The sequence below is a fragment of the Amaranthus tricolor genome, chromosome 10, assembly GCF_026212465.1.
Source record: "Amaranthus tricolor cultivar Red isolate AtriRed21 chromosome 10, ASM2621246v1, whole genome shotgun sequence".
NCBI lineage: Eukaryota > Viridiplantae > Streptophyta > Magnoliopsida > Caryophyllales > Amaranthaceae > Amaranthus > Amaranthus tricolor.
The window spans coordinates 27,362,772-27,381,509 of NC_080056.1; the positions used below are offsets into that span (position 1 = coordinate 27,362,772).

The 18,738-nt window shown below is 36.8% G+C and overlaps 1 protein-coding gene across 1 annotated transcript in view; it reads right to left on the reverse strand.

Annotated features, from left to right (window-relative positions):
* LOC130824739 (uncharacterized) overlaps positions 1-18,181 on the reverse strand; it is a 74,381-nt gene extending 56,200 nt beyond the window's left edge. Inside the window, exon 1 of the mRNA XM_057689758.1 lies at positions 15,242-18,181. Within this exon, the coding sequence (XP_057545741.1) occupies positions 15,420-17,873 (2,454 nt within the window). The 5' untranslated portion in view covers positions 17,874-18,181 and the 3' untranslated portion in view covers positions 15,242-15,419. The remainder of the gene's footprint in view (positions 1-15,241) is intronic.
* Between the last annotated feature and the right edge of the window lie 557 nt (positions 18,182-18,738).

Genomic DNA, 18,738 nt, shown 5'->3' on the forward strand with positions numbered 1-18,738 from the left:
AAAACCATTAAACTACATGGAATACTTCAAAATGTTAGTAGTTATAATGTTTCTAATCTCCCTAGCACCCTTTTGAGTAACTTCTGCATTATATTGCACACAAAACAAAAATTCAGTATTGCATGGTACCCTCACATAGATGATAAAAGGAAAGTGACCAATATAACCTTGGTGCATATCTTAAAGAACTTAGTTGAGAAGAATAACAAAGATTGGATTACAAATTTAGCCCACACTGAAATTGCATATAGTAGATGCCTTAGTCTAACCTTTAAGTGTTTTCCATGTACATGCTTAAATAGCTTAAATTCTATGACTTCTACTGCCTTCGTTCATTTATTCTTGCAGGACAACGGTGCATGGAACACAAGGAAGCCAATAGGCACAGCTCAACACACAGCTGCTCAGGACCACACATTGGAGAATGCAGCCAGCAGCCATGATGTTTTACACTACCACACAAGCGTGGAATTGAGGACAATTCCTTTTCAAGAAGGGGGGATTGAGCCATATCAGCTAGGCTCACGTGAGGAAAACAACAATAAGCCAAAAGCTAGCAAGGAATCAATCAACAACAACAAGAAACACAACAACCGAAGCAATGTTGTTGGTTCTGATTTTGATGATAATGCACATGGTTCTGTACTAAGACCTTCAACATGGAGTCTTGATGATTCAAGTTCAAACCAAGACATGCCAACAAAGGGTGAACTAATTAAGGAAGGCCAAGACTCAAGAAACAACCCAAAGAAACCAACAGCAACCCAAGATAAGAAGCATTCTGACCATCAGCAGCTCATGACCAACCCCACTGACCAGGCCACCTTGGCGGGCCTGTACAGACGAACCCTAAGCCCATGGGATGACGTGGAGGGCATAATTGGAATCTCCACACTAGGACCTAGCCATCATGGTCCAAGGGTCCTACGCGTGATCATTGGAAGCATGTGGAAAAGTGAGGCAAAGGTCACACAGTCAACATGGTCAGTAAGCTCGAATATGCAACAGCTTCTGACCACTGACCAGGCCAGCTTGGCAAGCCCATCCGGACACGACCTGAACCCGTATGCTGACGTGGAGGGTAGGTTTGGAATCTTTGCACAAGGGTCTAGCCACCATGGTCCAAGAGCCCTCTTGAAAGTCACCGGAAAGACATTAAAATCAGAGTACAAGGTCGCGTAGTCAACAGCTGCTGCATAGTCTTCATTGTTCTGTTTTAAGTGTTCTTAGGCGTGTGTATTAGCCACGTGTAAATATAGCCGTTAATAACCGTTAGGCCTTCATGTAATTAGCCTACTCCTCATTCATAGCTTATAAATAGGTGATTCATGCATTGTAATGGACGTTGATTGTTGAATAAAATTCCAAATTTCAGAAAACTTCAAGTGTTTGAATTTTTCTTCAATTGCTTGCAATTGGGTTACTTGGGCCAGCTTGCCCTCCATTGAACGTGCATCCTCTTGATCAGTCTTCAAGATTGCACTTCAACCTATCCAAGAACATTGATCATTCCCTTGATTAATCAAAGGAATTTGTCATTGTTGCGTTGAAAAGGGGCTTGGCAGTCCAACCCTTGACAAAGCACTGTGTTCAGTCTTGGAATATCCTCCATATATCTTCGTGTCCAATCCATTCCATTGCATTCACCACGCACACATACATCAAGAATGAACAAGGATCAATGAATAATGATGAATGAACGATGAAGAATGAACAAGGATCGATGATCAATGAACAATGAACGATGAAGAATGAATAAGGATCAATGATCAATGAAGAATGAAAGATAAAGAATGAACAAGAATCAATGATCAATGAAGAATGAACGATGAAGAATGAATAAGTATCAATGATCAATGATGAATGAACGATGAAGAATGAACAAGGATCAATGATCAGTGAAGAATGAACGATGAAGAATGAAGAAGGATCAATCATCAATGAAGAACGAACGATGAACAATGAAAAAGGATCAATGATCAATGAAGAATGAACGATGAAGAATGAACAAGGATCAATGATCAGTGAAGAATTAACGATCAAGAATGAACAAGGATCAATGATCAGTGAAGAATGAACGATGAAGAATGAACAAGAATCAATGATGTATGAAGAATGAACGATGAAGAATGAATAAGGATCAATGATCAATGATGAATGAACGATGAAGAATGAACAAGGATCAATGATCAATGAAGAATGAACGATGAAGAATGAATAAGGATCAATGATCAATGATGAATGAACGATGAAGAATGAACAAGGATCAATGATCAGTGAATAATGAACGATGAAGAATGAACAAGGATCAATGATCAGTGAAGAATGAATAATGAAGAATGAACAAGGATCAATGATCAATGAAGAACGAATGATGAAGAATGAATAAGGATCAATGATCAATGATGAATGAACGATAAAGAATGAATAAGGATCAATGATCAATGATGAATGAACGATGAAGAATGAACAAGGATCTTTGATCAATGAACAATGAACGATGAAGAATGAACAAGGATAAATGATCAATGAAGAATGAGCGATGAAGAATGAACAAGGATGAATGATCAATGAAGAATGAACGATGAAGAATGAACAAGCATCAATGATCAATGAAGAATGAACGATGAAGAATGAACAAGGATCAATGATCATTGAAGAATGAACAAGGATCAATGATCAATGATGATTGAGCGATGAAGAATAAACAAGGATCAATCATCAATGAAGAACGAACGATGAACAATGAAAAAGGATCAATGATTAATGAAGAATGAATGATGAAGAATGAACAAGGATCAATGAATAATAAACATTGAACGATGAAGAATGAACAAGGATCAATGATCAGTGAAGAATGAACGATGAAGAATGAACAAGGATCAATGATCAATGATGAATGAATGATGAAGAAGGAACAAGGATCAATGATCAATGAAGAATGAACGATGAAGAATGTACAAGGATCAATGATCAATGATGAATGAACGATGGAGAATGAACAACGATCAATGATCAATGAACAATGAACGATGAAGAATGAACAAGGATCAATGATCAATGAAGAATGAACGATGAAGAATGAATAAGGATCAATGATCAATGAAGAATGAACGATGAAGAATGAACAAGAATCAATAATATATGAAGAATGAACGATGAAGAATGAATAAGGATCAATGATCAATGATGAATGAACGATGAAGAATGAACAAGGATCAATGATCAATGAAGAATGAACGATGAAGAATGAATAAGGATCAATGATCAATGATGAATGAACGATGAAGAATGAACAAGGATCAATGATCAGTGAAGAATGAACGATGAAGAATGAACAAGGATCAATGATCAGTGGAGAATGAACGATGAAGAATGAACAAGGATCAATGATCAATGAAGAACGAACGATGAAGAATGAATAAGGATCAATAATCAATGATGAATGAACGATGAAGAATGAACAAGGATGAATCATCAATGAAGAATGAGCGATGAAGAATGAACAAGGATGAATGATCAATGAAGAATGAACGATGAAGAATGAACAAGGATCAATGATCAATGAAGAATGAATGATGAAGAATGAACAAGGATGAATGATCAATGAAGAATGAACGATGAAGAATAAACAAGCATCAATGATCAATGAAGAACGAACAATGAACAATTAAAAAGGATCAATGATCAATGAAGAATGAACGATGAAGAATGAACAAGGATCAATGAATAATGAACATTGAACGATGAAGAAAGAACAAGGATCAATGATCAGTGAAGAATGAACGATGAAGAATGAACAAGGATGAATGATCAATGATGAATGCACGATGAAGAAGGAACAAGGATCAATGATCACTTAAGAATGAACGATGAAGAATGAACAAGGATCAATGATCAATGATGAATGAACGATGAAGAATGAACAAGGATCGATGATCAATGAACAATGAACGATGAAGAATGAACAAGGATCAATGATCAATGAAGAATGAACGATGAAGAATGAATAAGGATCAATGATCAATGAAGAATGAAAGATGAAGAATGAACAAGAATCAATGATTAATGAAGAATGAACGATGAAGAATGAATAAGTATCAATGATCAATGATGAATGAACGATGAAGAATGAACAAGGATCAACGATCAGTGAAGAATTAACGATGAAGAATGAACAAGGATCAATGATCAGTGAAGAATGAACGATGAAGAATGAAGAAGGATCAATCATCAATGAAGAACGAACGATGAACAATGAAAAAGGATCAATGATCAATGAAGAATGAACGATGAAGAATGAACAAGGATCAATGATCAGTTAAAAATTAACGATCAAGAATGAAATGGATCAATGATCTGTGAAGAAAGAACGATGAAGAATGAACAAGGATCAATCATCAATGAAGAACGAACGATGAACAATGAAAAAGGATCAATGATCAATGAAGAATGAACGACGAAGAATGATAAAGGATCAATGAATAATGAACATTGAAGGATGAAGAATGAACAAGGATCAATGATCAGTGAAGAATGAACGATGAAGAATGAACAAGGATCAATGATCAATGAAGAACGAACAATGAAGAATGAACAAGGATCAATGATCAATGAAGAATGAACGATGAAGAATGCACAAGGATCAATGATCAATGAAGAATGAACGATGAAGAATGAATAAAGATCAATGATCAATGATGAATGAACGATGAAGAATGAACAAGGATCAATGATCAATGATCAATGAACAATGAACTATGAAGAATGAACAAGCATCAATGATCAATGATGAATGAACGATGAAGAATGAACAAGGATCAATGATCAATGAACAATGAACTATGAAGAATGAACAAGCATCAATGATCAATGATGAATGAACGATGAAGAATGAACAAGGATCAATGATCAATGAACAATGAACTATGAAGAATGAACAAGCATCAATGATCAATGAAGAATGAACGATGAAGAATGAACAAGGATCAATGATCAATGAAGAATGAACGATGAAGAATGAACAAGGATCAATGATCAATGATGAATGAACGATGAAGAATGAACAAGCATCAATGATTAATGATTAATGAACGATGAAAAATGAAAAAGGATCAATGATCAATGAAGAATGAATGATGAAGAATGAACAAGGATCAATGAATAATGAACATTGAACGATGAAGAATGCACAAGGATCAATGATCAGTGAAGAATGAACGATGAAGAATGAACAAGGATCAATGATCAATGAAGAATGAACGATGAAGAATGAATAAGGATCAATGATCAATGAAGAATGAACGATGAAGAATGAACAAGAATCAATGATCTACGAAGAATGAACGATGAAGAATGAATAAGGATCAATGATCAATTATGAATGAACGATGAAGAATGAACATGGATCAATGATCAATGAAGAATGAACGATGAAGAATGAATAAGGATCAATGATCAACGATGAATGAACGATGAAGAATGAACAAGGATCAATGATCAGTGAAGAATGAACGATGAAGAATAAACGATGAAGAATGAACAAGGATCAATGATCAGTGAAGAACGAACGATGAAGAATGAATAAGGATCAATGATCAATGATGAATGAACGATAAAGAATGAATAAGGATCAATGATCAATGATGAATGAACGATGAAGAATGAACAAGGATCTTTGATCAATGAACAATGAACGATGAAGAATGAACAAGGATGAATCATCAATGAAGAATGAACGATGAAGAATGAACAAGGATGAATGATCAATGAAGAATGAACGATGAAGAATGAACGAGGATCAATGATCAATGAAGAATGAATGATGAAGAATGAACAAGGATGAATGATCAATGAAGAATGAACGATGAAGAATAAACAAGCATCAATGATCAATGAAGAACGAACGATGAACAATGAAAAAGGATCAATGATAAATGAAGAATGAACGATGAAGAATGAACAAGGATCAATGAATAATGATGAATGAACGATGAAGAATGAACAAGGATCGATGATCAATTAACAATGAACGATGAAGAATGAATAAGGATCAATGATCAATGAAGAATGAAAGATAAAGAATGAACAAGAATCAATGATCAATGAAGAATGAACGATGAAGAATGAATAAGTATCAATGATCAATGATGAATGAACGATGAAGAATGAACAAGGATCAATGATCAGTGAAGAATGAACGATGAAGAATGAAGAAGGATCAATCATCAATGAAGAACGAACGATGAACAATGAAAAAGGATCAATGATCAATGAAGAATGAACGATGAAGAATGAACAAGGATCAATGATCAGTGAAGAATTAACGATCAAGAATGAACAAGGATCAATGATCAGTGAAGAATGAACGATGAAGAATGAACAAGGATCAATCATCAATGAAGAACGAACGATGAACAATGAAAAAGGATCAATGATCAATGAAGAATGAACGATGAAGAATGATAAAGGATCAATGAATAATGAACATTGAAGGATGAAGAATGAACAAGGATCAATGATCAGTGATGAATGAACGATGAAGAATGAACAAGGATCAATGATCAATGAACAATGAACTATGAAGAATGAACAAGCATCAATGATCAATGATGAATGAACGACGAAGAATGAACAAGGATCAATGATCAATGAACAATGAACTATGAAGAATGAACAAGCATCAATGATCAATGATGAATGAACGATGAAGAATGAACAAGGATAAATGATCAATGAACAATGAACTATGAAGAATGAACAAGAATCAATGATCAATGAAGAATGAACAATGAAGAATGAACAATGTTCAATGATCAATGAAGAATGAACGATGAAGAATGAACAAGGATCAATGATCAATCATGAATGAACGATGAAGAATGAACAAGCATCAATGATTAATGATTAATGAACGATGAAGAATGAACAAGGATCAATGATCAATGGAGAATGAACAAGGATCAATAATCAATGATGATTGAGCGATGAAGAATGAACAAGGATCAATCATCAATGAAGAACGAACGATGAAAAATGAAAAAGGATCAATGATCAATGAAGAATGAACGATGAAGAATGAACAAGGATCAATGATCAGTGAAGAATGAACGATGAAGAATGAACAAGGATCAATGATCAATGAAGAATGAACGATGAAGAATGAATAAGGATCAATGATCAATGAAGAATGAACGATGAAGAATGAACAAGAATCAATGATCTACGAAGAATGAACGATGAAGAATGAACAAGGATCAATGATCAATGAAGAATGAACGATGAAGAATGAATAAGGATCAATGATCAATGAAGAATGAACGATGAAGAATGAACAAGAATCAATGATCTACGAAGAATGAACGATGAAGAATGAATAAGGATCAATGATCAATAATGAATGAACGATGAAGAATGAACATGGATTAATGATCAATGAACAATGAACTATAAAGAATGAACAAGCATCAATGATCAATGATGAATGAACGATTAAGAATGAACAAGGATCAATGATCAATGATGAATGAACGATGAAGAATGAACAAGGATCTTTGATCAATGAACAATGAACGATGAAGAATGAACAAGGATGAATCATCAATGAAGAATGAACGATGAAGAATGAACAAGGATGAATGATCAATGAAGAATGAACGATGAAGAATGAACAAGGATCAATGATCAATGAAGAATGAATGATGAAGAATGAACAAGGATGAATGATCAATGAAGAATGAACGATGAATAATAAACAAGCATCAATGATCAATGAAGAACGAACGATGAACAATGAAAAAGGATCAATGATAAATGAAGAATGAACGATGAAGAATGAACAAGGATCAATGAATAATGAACATTGAACGATGAAGAATGAACAAGGATCAATGATCAGTGAAGAATGAACGATGAAGAATGTACAAGGATGAATGATCAATGATGAATGCACGATGAAGAATGAAAAAGGATCGATGATCAATGAACAATGAACGATGAAGAATTGAACCATATTGGTTCAAGAGCTTGGTAGTTGAACCATGTATGTCCATCTCAGTCCATGACCCAGCCCAAGTTCACTTACATGATCTAGCACATGATCCATCCCAATATTATCTACACAACTCAGCTCACAAGCATGATCACAAGCATGATAAGAATACATCAGTATTCAAAACTCAGTACATCAAAAATCCGTTGACCAGCCCACCTTGCAGCATGAACCAAGCCTTGACCACGGAGATCTGGACCTAACCAATCATGGGAACATCATCTCTATACATGGGCCTAGCCGTAAAGGTCCACGAACCATGATGGATGTGCACACAATAACCTAGCACAGAAGCACAAGGGAACCCAGTCGCAGATCAGACCATTAGTTGCTGATTGAACCCACTGACCAGGGGACCTTGCGAGGCTTGGCTAGATCATACCCGAGTATATTAGGGAACACTAAGGGTAGAATTGGAATCTCCCTACATGGAACTTGCTGTCATGGTCCAAGAGTCTTCCTTACAATCACCGGAGATGCACGGAAAACAAGGGCAAAGGTCGTGTAGTCAGCAACTGGTTCGAAACAAACAGCACTGATCTTATGACCAGCTGACCTTGTGAGCCTTGGCCTGAATGTACCTTTTGATGTATGGGACCACCAAGGGTAGAAATGGAATCTCTACACTAGGATCTTGCTACCACGACTCTTATTAGCCATCATCAACCTTGGGAAGAGCACAAGAACGTGGGTGGAACGTCGCCTGGTCAGCAGCCCTTCTGTCAGAATTTCAGAATACTTTTGTTGCTTGTTTTTATGTTTTTAATGAAGCACATGTTGTGCACGTGCTCCATATGACCGTTAGTGGTAGTTACCTTGCGTGTATTATTCATTCCTTGCTTTACTCATGTATCTTAGGCTTATAAATAGAAGGTTTGATCAATGTAAAAACGAAGTTATGATGAATGAAAATCAGAAATTACACTAAGTGTTTTTCTCTTCAATTGCACGTTGCAATTGGGTTACTTGGGCCAGTTTGCCCTTCATTGATGAACGTGATCTTGAGTGTTCTTCAAGATCATACATCACCCCATCCATAGATGCTGTTAACTCCCTTGCAGATCAAAGGAGGAAGCGTAGAGTTGAGTGATTAAGGAGTCCGGCAGTCCGGTTCTTACACCTATTCTTCGTGTCAGTTTCTTGGAATATCCCCTTGTGTTTGTGTATTAAATCCCATTCGTGCGTAATTTCTTCAACCACCACGCGTACTTACATCAATTGGTATCAGAGCAAGGACGTGTAGGGCTTGAATTTCAATTGGTTTTGATGAAAAGAATAGCCAATACGAAGACATTAAAGGTGTGAAAAAAAATTTTCAGATTCTGTCAGGTTTTTGTGGTCTAAAACTTGATCGTTTTGGAGGATGTCTTGTAGGCGTTTTTGAAAACTGTTTTTACACGGTATTTGGGGTTGAGTTGGGAAACGTTTGGCTTTGGAATCTTTGGATTTGGCGTTGTGGTTAAGGAGATATGAATTTTTCTTTACAGACTGCCCAAAACCAATGAAATCCGGGTACCTTGGTAAGTTGTCTTCGAAAACCTTTCAAGATTCTTTTATTTTGCTCTCATCTTTCACCAAATTACTAAACTCTATCCTAAATTCATGAAACCATATCATTTGTGCACTATTTCTTACGTTTCATAGGTTTCTTGATTTACCCATTTCATTGTTGTTTTTCAAAGTACAGGAGAGTCTCATTTATACTTGTCTTCTGTATTTTCATTGTGTCTCCTTCATTTTTGAGTCTTTTTCATTGTTTCTTTTTTTCAATTTGGGTATTTTTGAGTCTAGTTTTTGTTAAGCCTTGTGGTGTAGTCATTGGAGTTGTGGAAAAAAAGATGCGCAAGTGTTTTAGACCAAAGGTCACAGAAACAGTTCAGACTGTATGTGTGTAGCAATTTTTGAATTGTGATCAAACTAGACCACGTATTTGAGTATTTCCAATTTGGGGTGTTTGTAGACATCTTGAGGTGTGTTGTCACCAAGTTTCATCATACTTGGAGTTGGTTTGATCGGGTTTTCAATAGCAAACATTTCATACTGATTTCTGAATTTGGGGCTGTTTGGTTCTGATTTGCCTTCTGTTTTGTGCACAAAAAAAATTCCAAAACTTCATTTCTTTTTCTTTCTTTCTTTTTCACTCTTATCCTTACTCTCATACTTAAATTTTGAGAGATTCTTGAGCACACATTCAGCTAGTCAGTAGCAACATGCAGGTCAAGAATTGAGGACAATTCTTTTTCCAAGAAAGAGGGATTGAACCATATTGGTTCAAGAGCTTGGTAGTTGAACCATGTATGTCCATCTCAGTCCATGACCCAGCCCAAGTTCACTTACATGATCTAGCACATGATCCATCCCAATATTATCTACACAACTCAGCTCACAAGCATGATCACAAGCATGATAAGAATACATCAGTATTCAAAACTCAGTACATCAAAAATCCGTTGACCAGCCCAACTTGCAGCATGAACCAAGCCTTGACCACGGAGATCTGGACCTAACCAATCATGGGAACATCATCTCTATACATGGGCCTAGCCGTAAAGGTCCACGAACCATGATGGATGTGCACACAATAACCTAGCACAGAAGCACAAGGGAACCCAGTCGCAGATCAGACCATTAGTTGCTGATTGAACCCACTGACCAGGGGACCTTGCGAGGCTTGGCTAGATCATACCCGAGTATATTAGGGAACACTAAGGGTAGAATTGGAATCTCCCTACATGGAACTTGCTGTCATGGTCCAAGAGTCTTCCTTACAATCACCGGAGATGCACGGAAAACAAGGGCAAAGGTCGTGTAGTCAGCAACTGGTTCGAAACAAACAGCACTGATCTTATGACCAGCTGACCTTGTGAGCCTTGGCCTGAACGTACCTTTTGATGTATGGGACCACCAAGGGTAGAAATGGAATCTCTACACTAGGATCTTGCTACCACGACTCTTATTAGCCATCATCAACCTTGGGAAGAGCACAAGAACGTGGGTGGAACGTCGCCTGGTCAGCAGCCCTTCTGTCAGAATTTCAGAATACTTTTGTTGCTTGTTTTTATGTTTTTAATGAAGCACATGTTGTGCACGTGCTCCATATGACCGTTAGTGGTAGTTACCTTGCGTGTATTATTCATTCCTTGCTTTACTCATGTATCTTAGGCTTATAAATAGAAGGTTTGATCAATGTAAAAACGAAGTTATGATGAATGAAAATCAGAAATTACACTAAGTGTTTTTCTCTTCAATTGCACGTTGCAATTGGGTTACTTGGGCCAGTTTGCCCTTCATTGATGAACGTGATCTTGAGTGTTCTTCAAGATCATACATCACCCCATCCATAGATGCTGTTAACTCCCTTGCAGATCAAAGGAGGAAGCGTAGAGTTGAGTGATTAAGGAGTCCGGCAGTCCGGTTCTTACACCTATTCTTCGTGTCAGTTTCTTGGAATATCCCCTTGTGTTTGTGTATTAAATCCCATTCGTGCGTAATTTCTTCAACCACCACGCGTACTTACATCAAGAATGAACAAGGATCAATGATCAATGAAGAATGAACGATGAAGAATGAATAAGGATCAATGATCAATGAAGAATGAAAGATGAAGAATGAACAAGAATCAATGATCAATGAAGAATGAACGATGAAGAATGAATAAGTATCAATGATCAATGATGAATGAACGATGAAGAATGAACAAGGTTCAATGATCACTTAAGAATGAACGATGAAGAATGAACAAGGATCAATGATCAATGATGAATGAACGATGAAGAATGAAAAAGGATCGATGATCAATGAACAATGAACGATGAAGAATGAACAAGGATCAATGATCAATGAAGAATGAACGATGAAGAATGAATAAGGATCAATGATCAATGAAGAATGAAAGATGAAGAATGAACAAGAATCAATGATCAATGAAGAATGAACGATGAATAATGAATAAGTATCAATGATCAATGATGAATGAACGATGAAGAATGAACAAGGATCAATGATCAGTGAAGAATTAACGATCAAGAATGAACAAGGATCAATGATCAGTGAAGAATGAACGATGAAGAATGAACAAGGATCAATCATCAATGAAGAACGAACGATGAACAATGAAAAAGGATCAATGATCAATGAAGAATGAACGATGAAGAATGATAAAGGATCAATGAATAATGAACATTGAAGGATGAAGAATGAACAAGGATCAATGATTAGTGATGAATGAACGATGAAGAATGAACAAGGATCAATGATCAATGAACAATGAACTATGAAGAATGAACAAGCATCAATGATCAATGATGAATGAACGACGAAGAATGAACAAGGATCAATGATCAATGAACAATGAACTATGAAGAATGAACAAGCATCAATGATCAATGATGAATGAACGATGAAGAATGAACAAGGATAAATGATCAATGAACAATGAACAATGAACTATGAAGAATGAACAAGAATCAATGATCAATGAAGAATGAACAATGAAGAATGAACAATGATCAATGATCAATGAAGAATGAACGATGAAGAATGAACAAGGATCAATGATCAATCATGAATGAACGATGAAGAATGAACAAGCATCAATGATTAATGATTAATGAACGATGAAGAATGAACAAGGATCAATGATCAATGGAGAATGAACAAGGATCAATAATCAATGATGATTGAGCGATGAAGAATGAACAAGGATCAATCATCAATGAAGAATGAACGATGAAGAATGAACAAGGATCAATGATCAATGAAGAATGAACGATGAAGAATGAATAAGGATCAATGATCAATGATGAATGAACGATGAAGAATGAACAAGGATCAATGATCAGTGAAGAATGAACGATGAAGAATGAACAAGGATCAATGATCAAGGAAGAACGAACGATGAAGAATGAACAAGGATCAATGATCAATGATGAATGAACGATGAAGAATGAACAAGGATCAATGATCAATGATGAATAAACGATGAAGAATGCACAAGGATCAACGATCAATGAACAATGAACTATGAAGAATGAACAAGCATTAATGATCAATGAAGAATGAATGACGAAGAATGAACAAGGATCAATGATCAATGAAGAATGAATGATGAAGAATGAACAAGGATCAATGATCAATGAAGAATGAACGATGAAGAATGAAAAAGTGATGCATGTACGGGGTGGATCAATCCAAGAACCCCCTCAATGCCTTCAAGAAGATGATCAAGAACACACTAAACGTACACAAAGAACAATAACCCTTCTGTTTATGTGAAAACAGAAGGTTGACAAGAACAATCCTTGGGGATGGTTCTATGTCGAGGATGGAGACAAAGGGACCTTCACTCAGTCCTTGGCCTCGTCCTCACACTCAAGATTAAGATTCACTCTCCTAATCCTCGTGGAATGGCTGAATACTCTCTTTGCTTCACTCACAAAGACAACACTCAGTTTGCAATTGTCACAACAATTACTTGAATGAATTTTCATAAACCAAATCTAAACTTAGTCTGAATTACAATGATCATGCCCTTTATATAGAGCAATGTCTAACGGCTAGTTGGGGTGTCTAACAATCATAACTAACCCCGTGCCTTATTATTAGAACACGTGTAAAACAAGAACTAAAACAGAAACTTAAAATATGCTAAGTATTCTGAAATCAGCCATTCTCAAATGTCTGGCGAACACGTGACCTTGGGGCTGTTCCTGTGGGCTCTATGATGACTCTTCGTGTCTCCTCTGAGTCTTGGCTTCTTATTTCAAGTATGAAGATGCCATTTTCTGTATTCCCATACTCATATATGTAACAGGTTAGGCGTTCCAAGGCTCGCAAGGTAGGCTGGCAGACAGTTCGCAGTCCCTGATATTCTGTTGCTTTCTGTCCTGGGAACAGGCTTCTTGGGAACAGACTTCTGTTCCTGTTCTGCTTGATGGTTGTTGAGGAACTGTCTACTGTTCCTTCTTGATCTTGCCATGCTTTGATGTTCCTCCTATTTTGGAGTTGATCCTCTTTAGTCTTTAAGCACCAATCCGTAAGCTCCATTGGTCCAAAGGGTTGAGCAAGTGTAATGATGCAATTATGCTCTTCTTGTGTTGCCTTGAATTGTGAGCTATCCATAATTGCATCAAAAAGGATCAATGATCAATGATGAATGAACGATGAAGAATGAACAAGGATCGATGATCAATGAAGAATGAACGATGAAGAATGAACAAGGATCAATGATCAATGATGAATGAATGATGAAGAATGAACAAGGATCAATGATCAATGAAGAATGAACGATGAAGAATGAACAAGGATCAATGATCAATGAAGAATGAACGATGAAGAATGAACAAGGATCAATGATCAATGAAGAACGAACGATGAAGAATGAACAAGTATCAATGATCAATGAAGAATAAACGATGAAGAATGAATAAGGATCAATGATCAATGATGAATGAACGATGAAGAATGAACAAGGATCAATGATCAGTGAAGCATGAACGATGAAGAATGAACAAGGATCAATGATCAAGGAAGAACGAACGATGAAGAATGAACAAGGATCAATGATCAATGAAGAATGAACAAGTATCAATGATCAATGAAGAATGAACGATGAAGAATGAACAAGGATCAATGATCAATGAAGAATGAACGATGAAGAATTAACAAGGATCAATGATCAATGAAGAACGAAAGATGAAGAATGAACAAGGATCAATGATCAATGAAGAATGAACGATGAAGAATGAACAAGGATCAATGACAAATGAAGAATGAACGATGAAGAATGAAAAATGATCAATGATCAATGATGAATGAACGATGAAGAATGAACAAGGATCAATGATCAATGAACAATGAACTATAAAGAATGAACAAGCATCAATGATCAATGATGATCCAAACACGCCAAGCAATGTATGGGAATGGATTGAACACACGAAATATGGAAGGATATTCCAAGATTGCTATGCAATGCCTTGACAAGGGTTGGACTGCCAAGCCCCTTTTCAACGCAACAATGATGAATTCCGTTGATGAATCAATGGAAATGATCGATTGTTCTTGGATAGTGCAGCGTGGCCTTGAAGACTGATCAAGGTTCACACAAACACGAAGGGCAAAACTAGCCCTAGTAACCCCAATTGCAACGCAATTGTAAAAATTCAAACACTGAATTTTTGAGAAGAAAACTTTTCATTAAGCAACAATAACGTCCATTACAATGATGATCACTACTATATATAATGCTAGGAATGAAAGGTAGGCTAATTACATGAGTGCCTAACGGTTATTAACGGCTAATTACACGTGGCTAAACACAAAATTAAATCAAACAAACAACCAGAAACCAAGTAATGCAAGCTGCTGACTAAGCGACCTTGTACTCTGATTTCAATGTCTTTCCGATGACTTTTAAGAGGGCTCTTGGGTCATGGTGGCTAGGTCCTTGTGCAGAGATTCCAACCCTATGCTCCACGTCATCCAATGGGTTCGGGTCACGCCTGGGTGAGCTTTCCAAGGTGGCCTGCTCAATGGTCAGAAGCTGCTGCATGTTTTGGTTTGCTGTCCCTGTTGACTGGGCGACCTTGGCCTTACTTTTCCATATGCTTTCCATGATCATGCGTGGGACCCTTGGACCATGATGGCTAGGTCCTAGTGTGGAGATTCCAATTATACCCTCCAAGTCATCACACCGGTTCAGCTTACATCTGTGGACGTCCATCAAGGTGGCCTGGTCAGCGGGTTCATGGAATAGCTGCTGATTGTCTGATTTGTTCTGATCAGTGGCATGTGCTGTGCCTCCTTGGCTTGCTGTTGATGTACTTTGTTGCCTTTGATTTCCTTTGCTTATTTTCTCACTTCCTTTGAATTGGAAGTCCTTATTTGATGTTGAAGTTGAATCCCTGATTGTAAGTGTTGATTCGAATACTTCAAGTGTGTTGCCCATGAAGTTGCTTGTGTTTCTTGGGTGTCCTTGGCCTTCGTTGGTGCCCTCTGAGCCTGGTTCTTGATTTGGCTCAATCCCCCCTTCTTGAAAAAGAATTGTCCTCAATTCTATGTTCGTGTGGTAGGGTGAAACATCATGGCTGCTGGCTGCATCAACAGTGTGTGCATCCGCTGCTGTCTGAATCTGAGCTGTGTCTAATTGCTTCCTTGTGTTCCATGCACCGTTGTCCTGCAAGGATAAATGAACTAAGGTAGTAGAAGTCATAGAATTTAAGCTATTCATGCATGTACATTGAAAACACTTAAAGATTAGACTAAGGCATCTACTATATGCAATTGCAGTGTGGGCTAAATTTTCACTCCAATCTGTGTTATTTTTTTCAACTAAGGTCTTTAAGATATGCACCAAGGTCATAGTGGTCACGTTCCTTTGATCATCCATGTGAGGGTACCATGCAATACTGAATTTTTGTTTTGTGGGCAATATAATGCAGAAATCACTCAAAAGGGTGTGAAGAAACTTAGAATCCTTATAACTACTAATGCTTTGAAGTATTCTATGTAGTTTAATGGTCGCATAGAATGTTGTCTTGGTTATGTGTCTAACACTATCATCCTTAGCATCACACTCCTTCCTTCCTAATAATTGCGTAGGTGTTTGCTTAGCCTTTGTAGGAGGTATGACATCCTTAGGGTTCATGTCCTGTTCTTTTGCTGTGAGTTGTCTCGCTGTGTAAGGATTAATTGATGCAAGGTAGGGTTGTGCACTCCTACTGTTAGAGAGTTGTGTAATCTCATCTTTTATGAAGTAAAATCCATTCATCTCAACATTATCAACATGTAGGGTTGTGCATGTAGATGAAGCTTGCAAGGGCGGGTTGTTTATTTCAACATTATCAACATGTATAGTCTTAACAATGGGTGCATGCTGCTGTGTTTCCCTAATTTTAGAGGAGTGTTGTGCAGTTTGTCTAAGGTCAAAGGTGTTCTGTGCAGTAGTCCTATTGCCATCAGTGGGGTTTTGTGTAATCAGCTTATAGCTGCTGGTCTCTAGTGTTTTGTTCAATGTGTGTACATGCTGATAAGGTTGCTGTTTACTATGGCTAGCAGAAGGTCTATGTTGCTGTGTTCCTTTATATTCAGAGAACTGCTGTGTAGGTTGCTTATAGGTACTGGTTTCCTTGCTTCTGTTAAGGGTGTGTGTAGGTGGTGCAGCCTTTCTTCTTGCTGACTTCTCTAATATTAATGCACTAGTACAAGCCCCTTCATAGGTCAAGTTCTGCATCACCTCAATCTTCTCCCTTAGGTCTTCCCTCAGCCCACGTAGGAACCTTGCAATCTTCCTCTCTTCTGGTTCATTTTTTTCACATAGGACAGTCAATCTCTCCCCTTCTCGAATATATTCAGCTACAGATCCAACCCCTTGTTTTAAGTTGATCCATTTTGCGTAAAGAAGATGCTTGTAATTGGTGGGAATGTATTTTCTCCTAAGGTGTTTCCTAAGTTTTTCCCATGAGTGAATCTTAGGCTTATCCTTACGTGCTCGTTGCCTTTGCAAACCTTCAAGCCAGGTTGCAGCAAGCTTAACTAACTTCACTTTTGCTATCTTATATTGATGTTCTGGGTGTGTATCCTTAAACTCAAAATATCGTTCTACTCCCTTTTCCCATTCAATATATACCTCTGGATCATGTGTAGTGCCATCAAATTCGTGTACATCAATGCGTACGGTCTTATCTTCCCTCCCATGCTCACTGTCTAGGTGTTGATATGGGTGTAATGGTTGTTGTGAGATATTATTTTGTATCTCTGTGACAGCTAATTTTAATTGGGATACCATGTTGAACAATGCATCAAATTTTTCCTCGTTATTCATGATGATTATATGGATGCAACACACAATTCTCAAATCAAATGAATGCAGTAAACTTATTCTTATGCACAGCAACAAGCAAATGTGGGGTGTTCTGTGTACCAATCCTTTTAGAAGAATACAGCAAACACACAAGGCTATGCAATATGCAAATATGCAATGATGAACTGAATGCAGCAAGCTGCACTGATCACAACAAGCAACTGTTGTGTTCTGAATTTTGTGCACAAATTTTCTTTGAATGCAAATGCAGTAAGTACCTTGCAATTATGATGAATTTTGATTTTTAAAAAAAAAAACAAACATGCAAAGAAAAGAATTGGTGCAGCAATTTGTTCTGTTTTGCAACAGAATTCAATTGTGTTCTGTGCACAATTTGATCTTCAATGGAATACCAGCAATCACTTTGTTCTTTAAATGAATTTTGCTAATTTGAATTTGTTATTTAGTTATGTATTACAACCAAATATGCAAACAATAAGGGATGAATGTAACAAATGTTCTGTGCACAACAGCACTCAAATTGAATAACCTGTATTCTGTGCACAGATTGCTTTTTAATGAAACAGCAATGATCAACTTTGCACTTTTAAGTGAGATGCTAATGTGAATCTTTATTTATTTGTTTAGTTCAGTCAGATATGCACAAAAGGGAAAAATACTTCAATTATGAGCAACAAGATCAGAATATGATTTGTAATTCTGTGGTTATTATGCAATGCACACTTCACAAACACAATCAATTTGTAAGCAAAGATACAATGATGATATGAATGTAACTCTATTTTTACTAATTCAAAATGCAATTTAGACAGATATGCAAAATAAAATCACAAATTGCAATATCACACAAATCAGAATTGAAGAA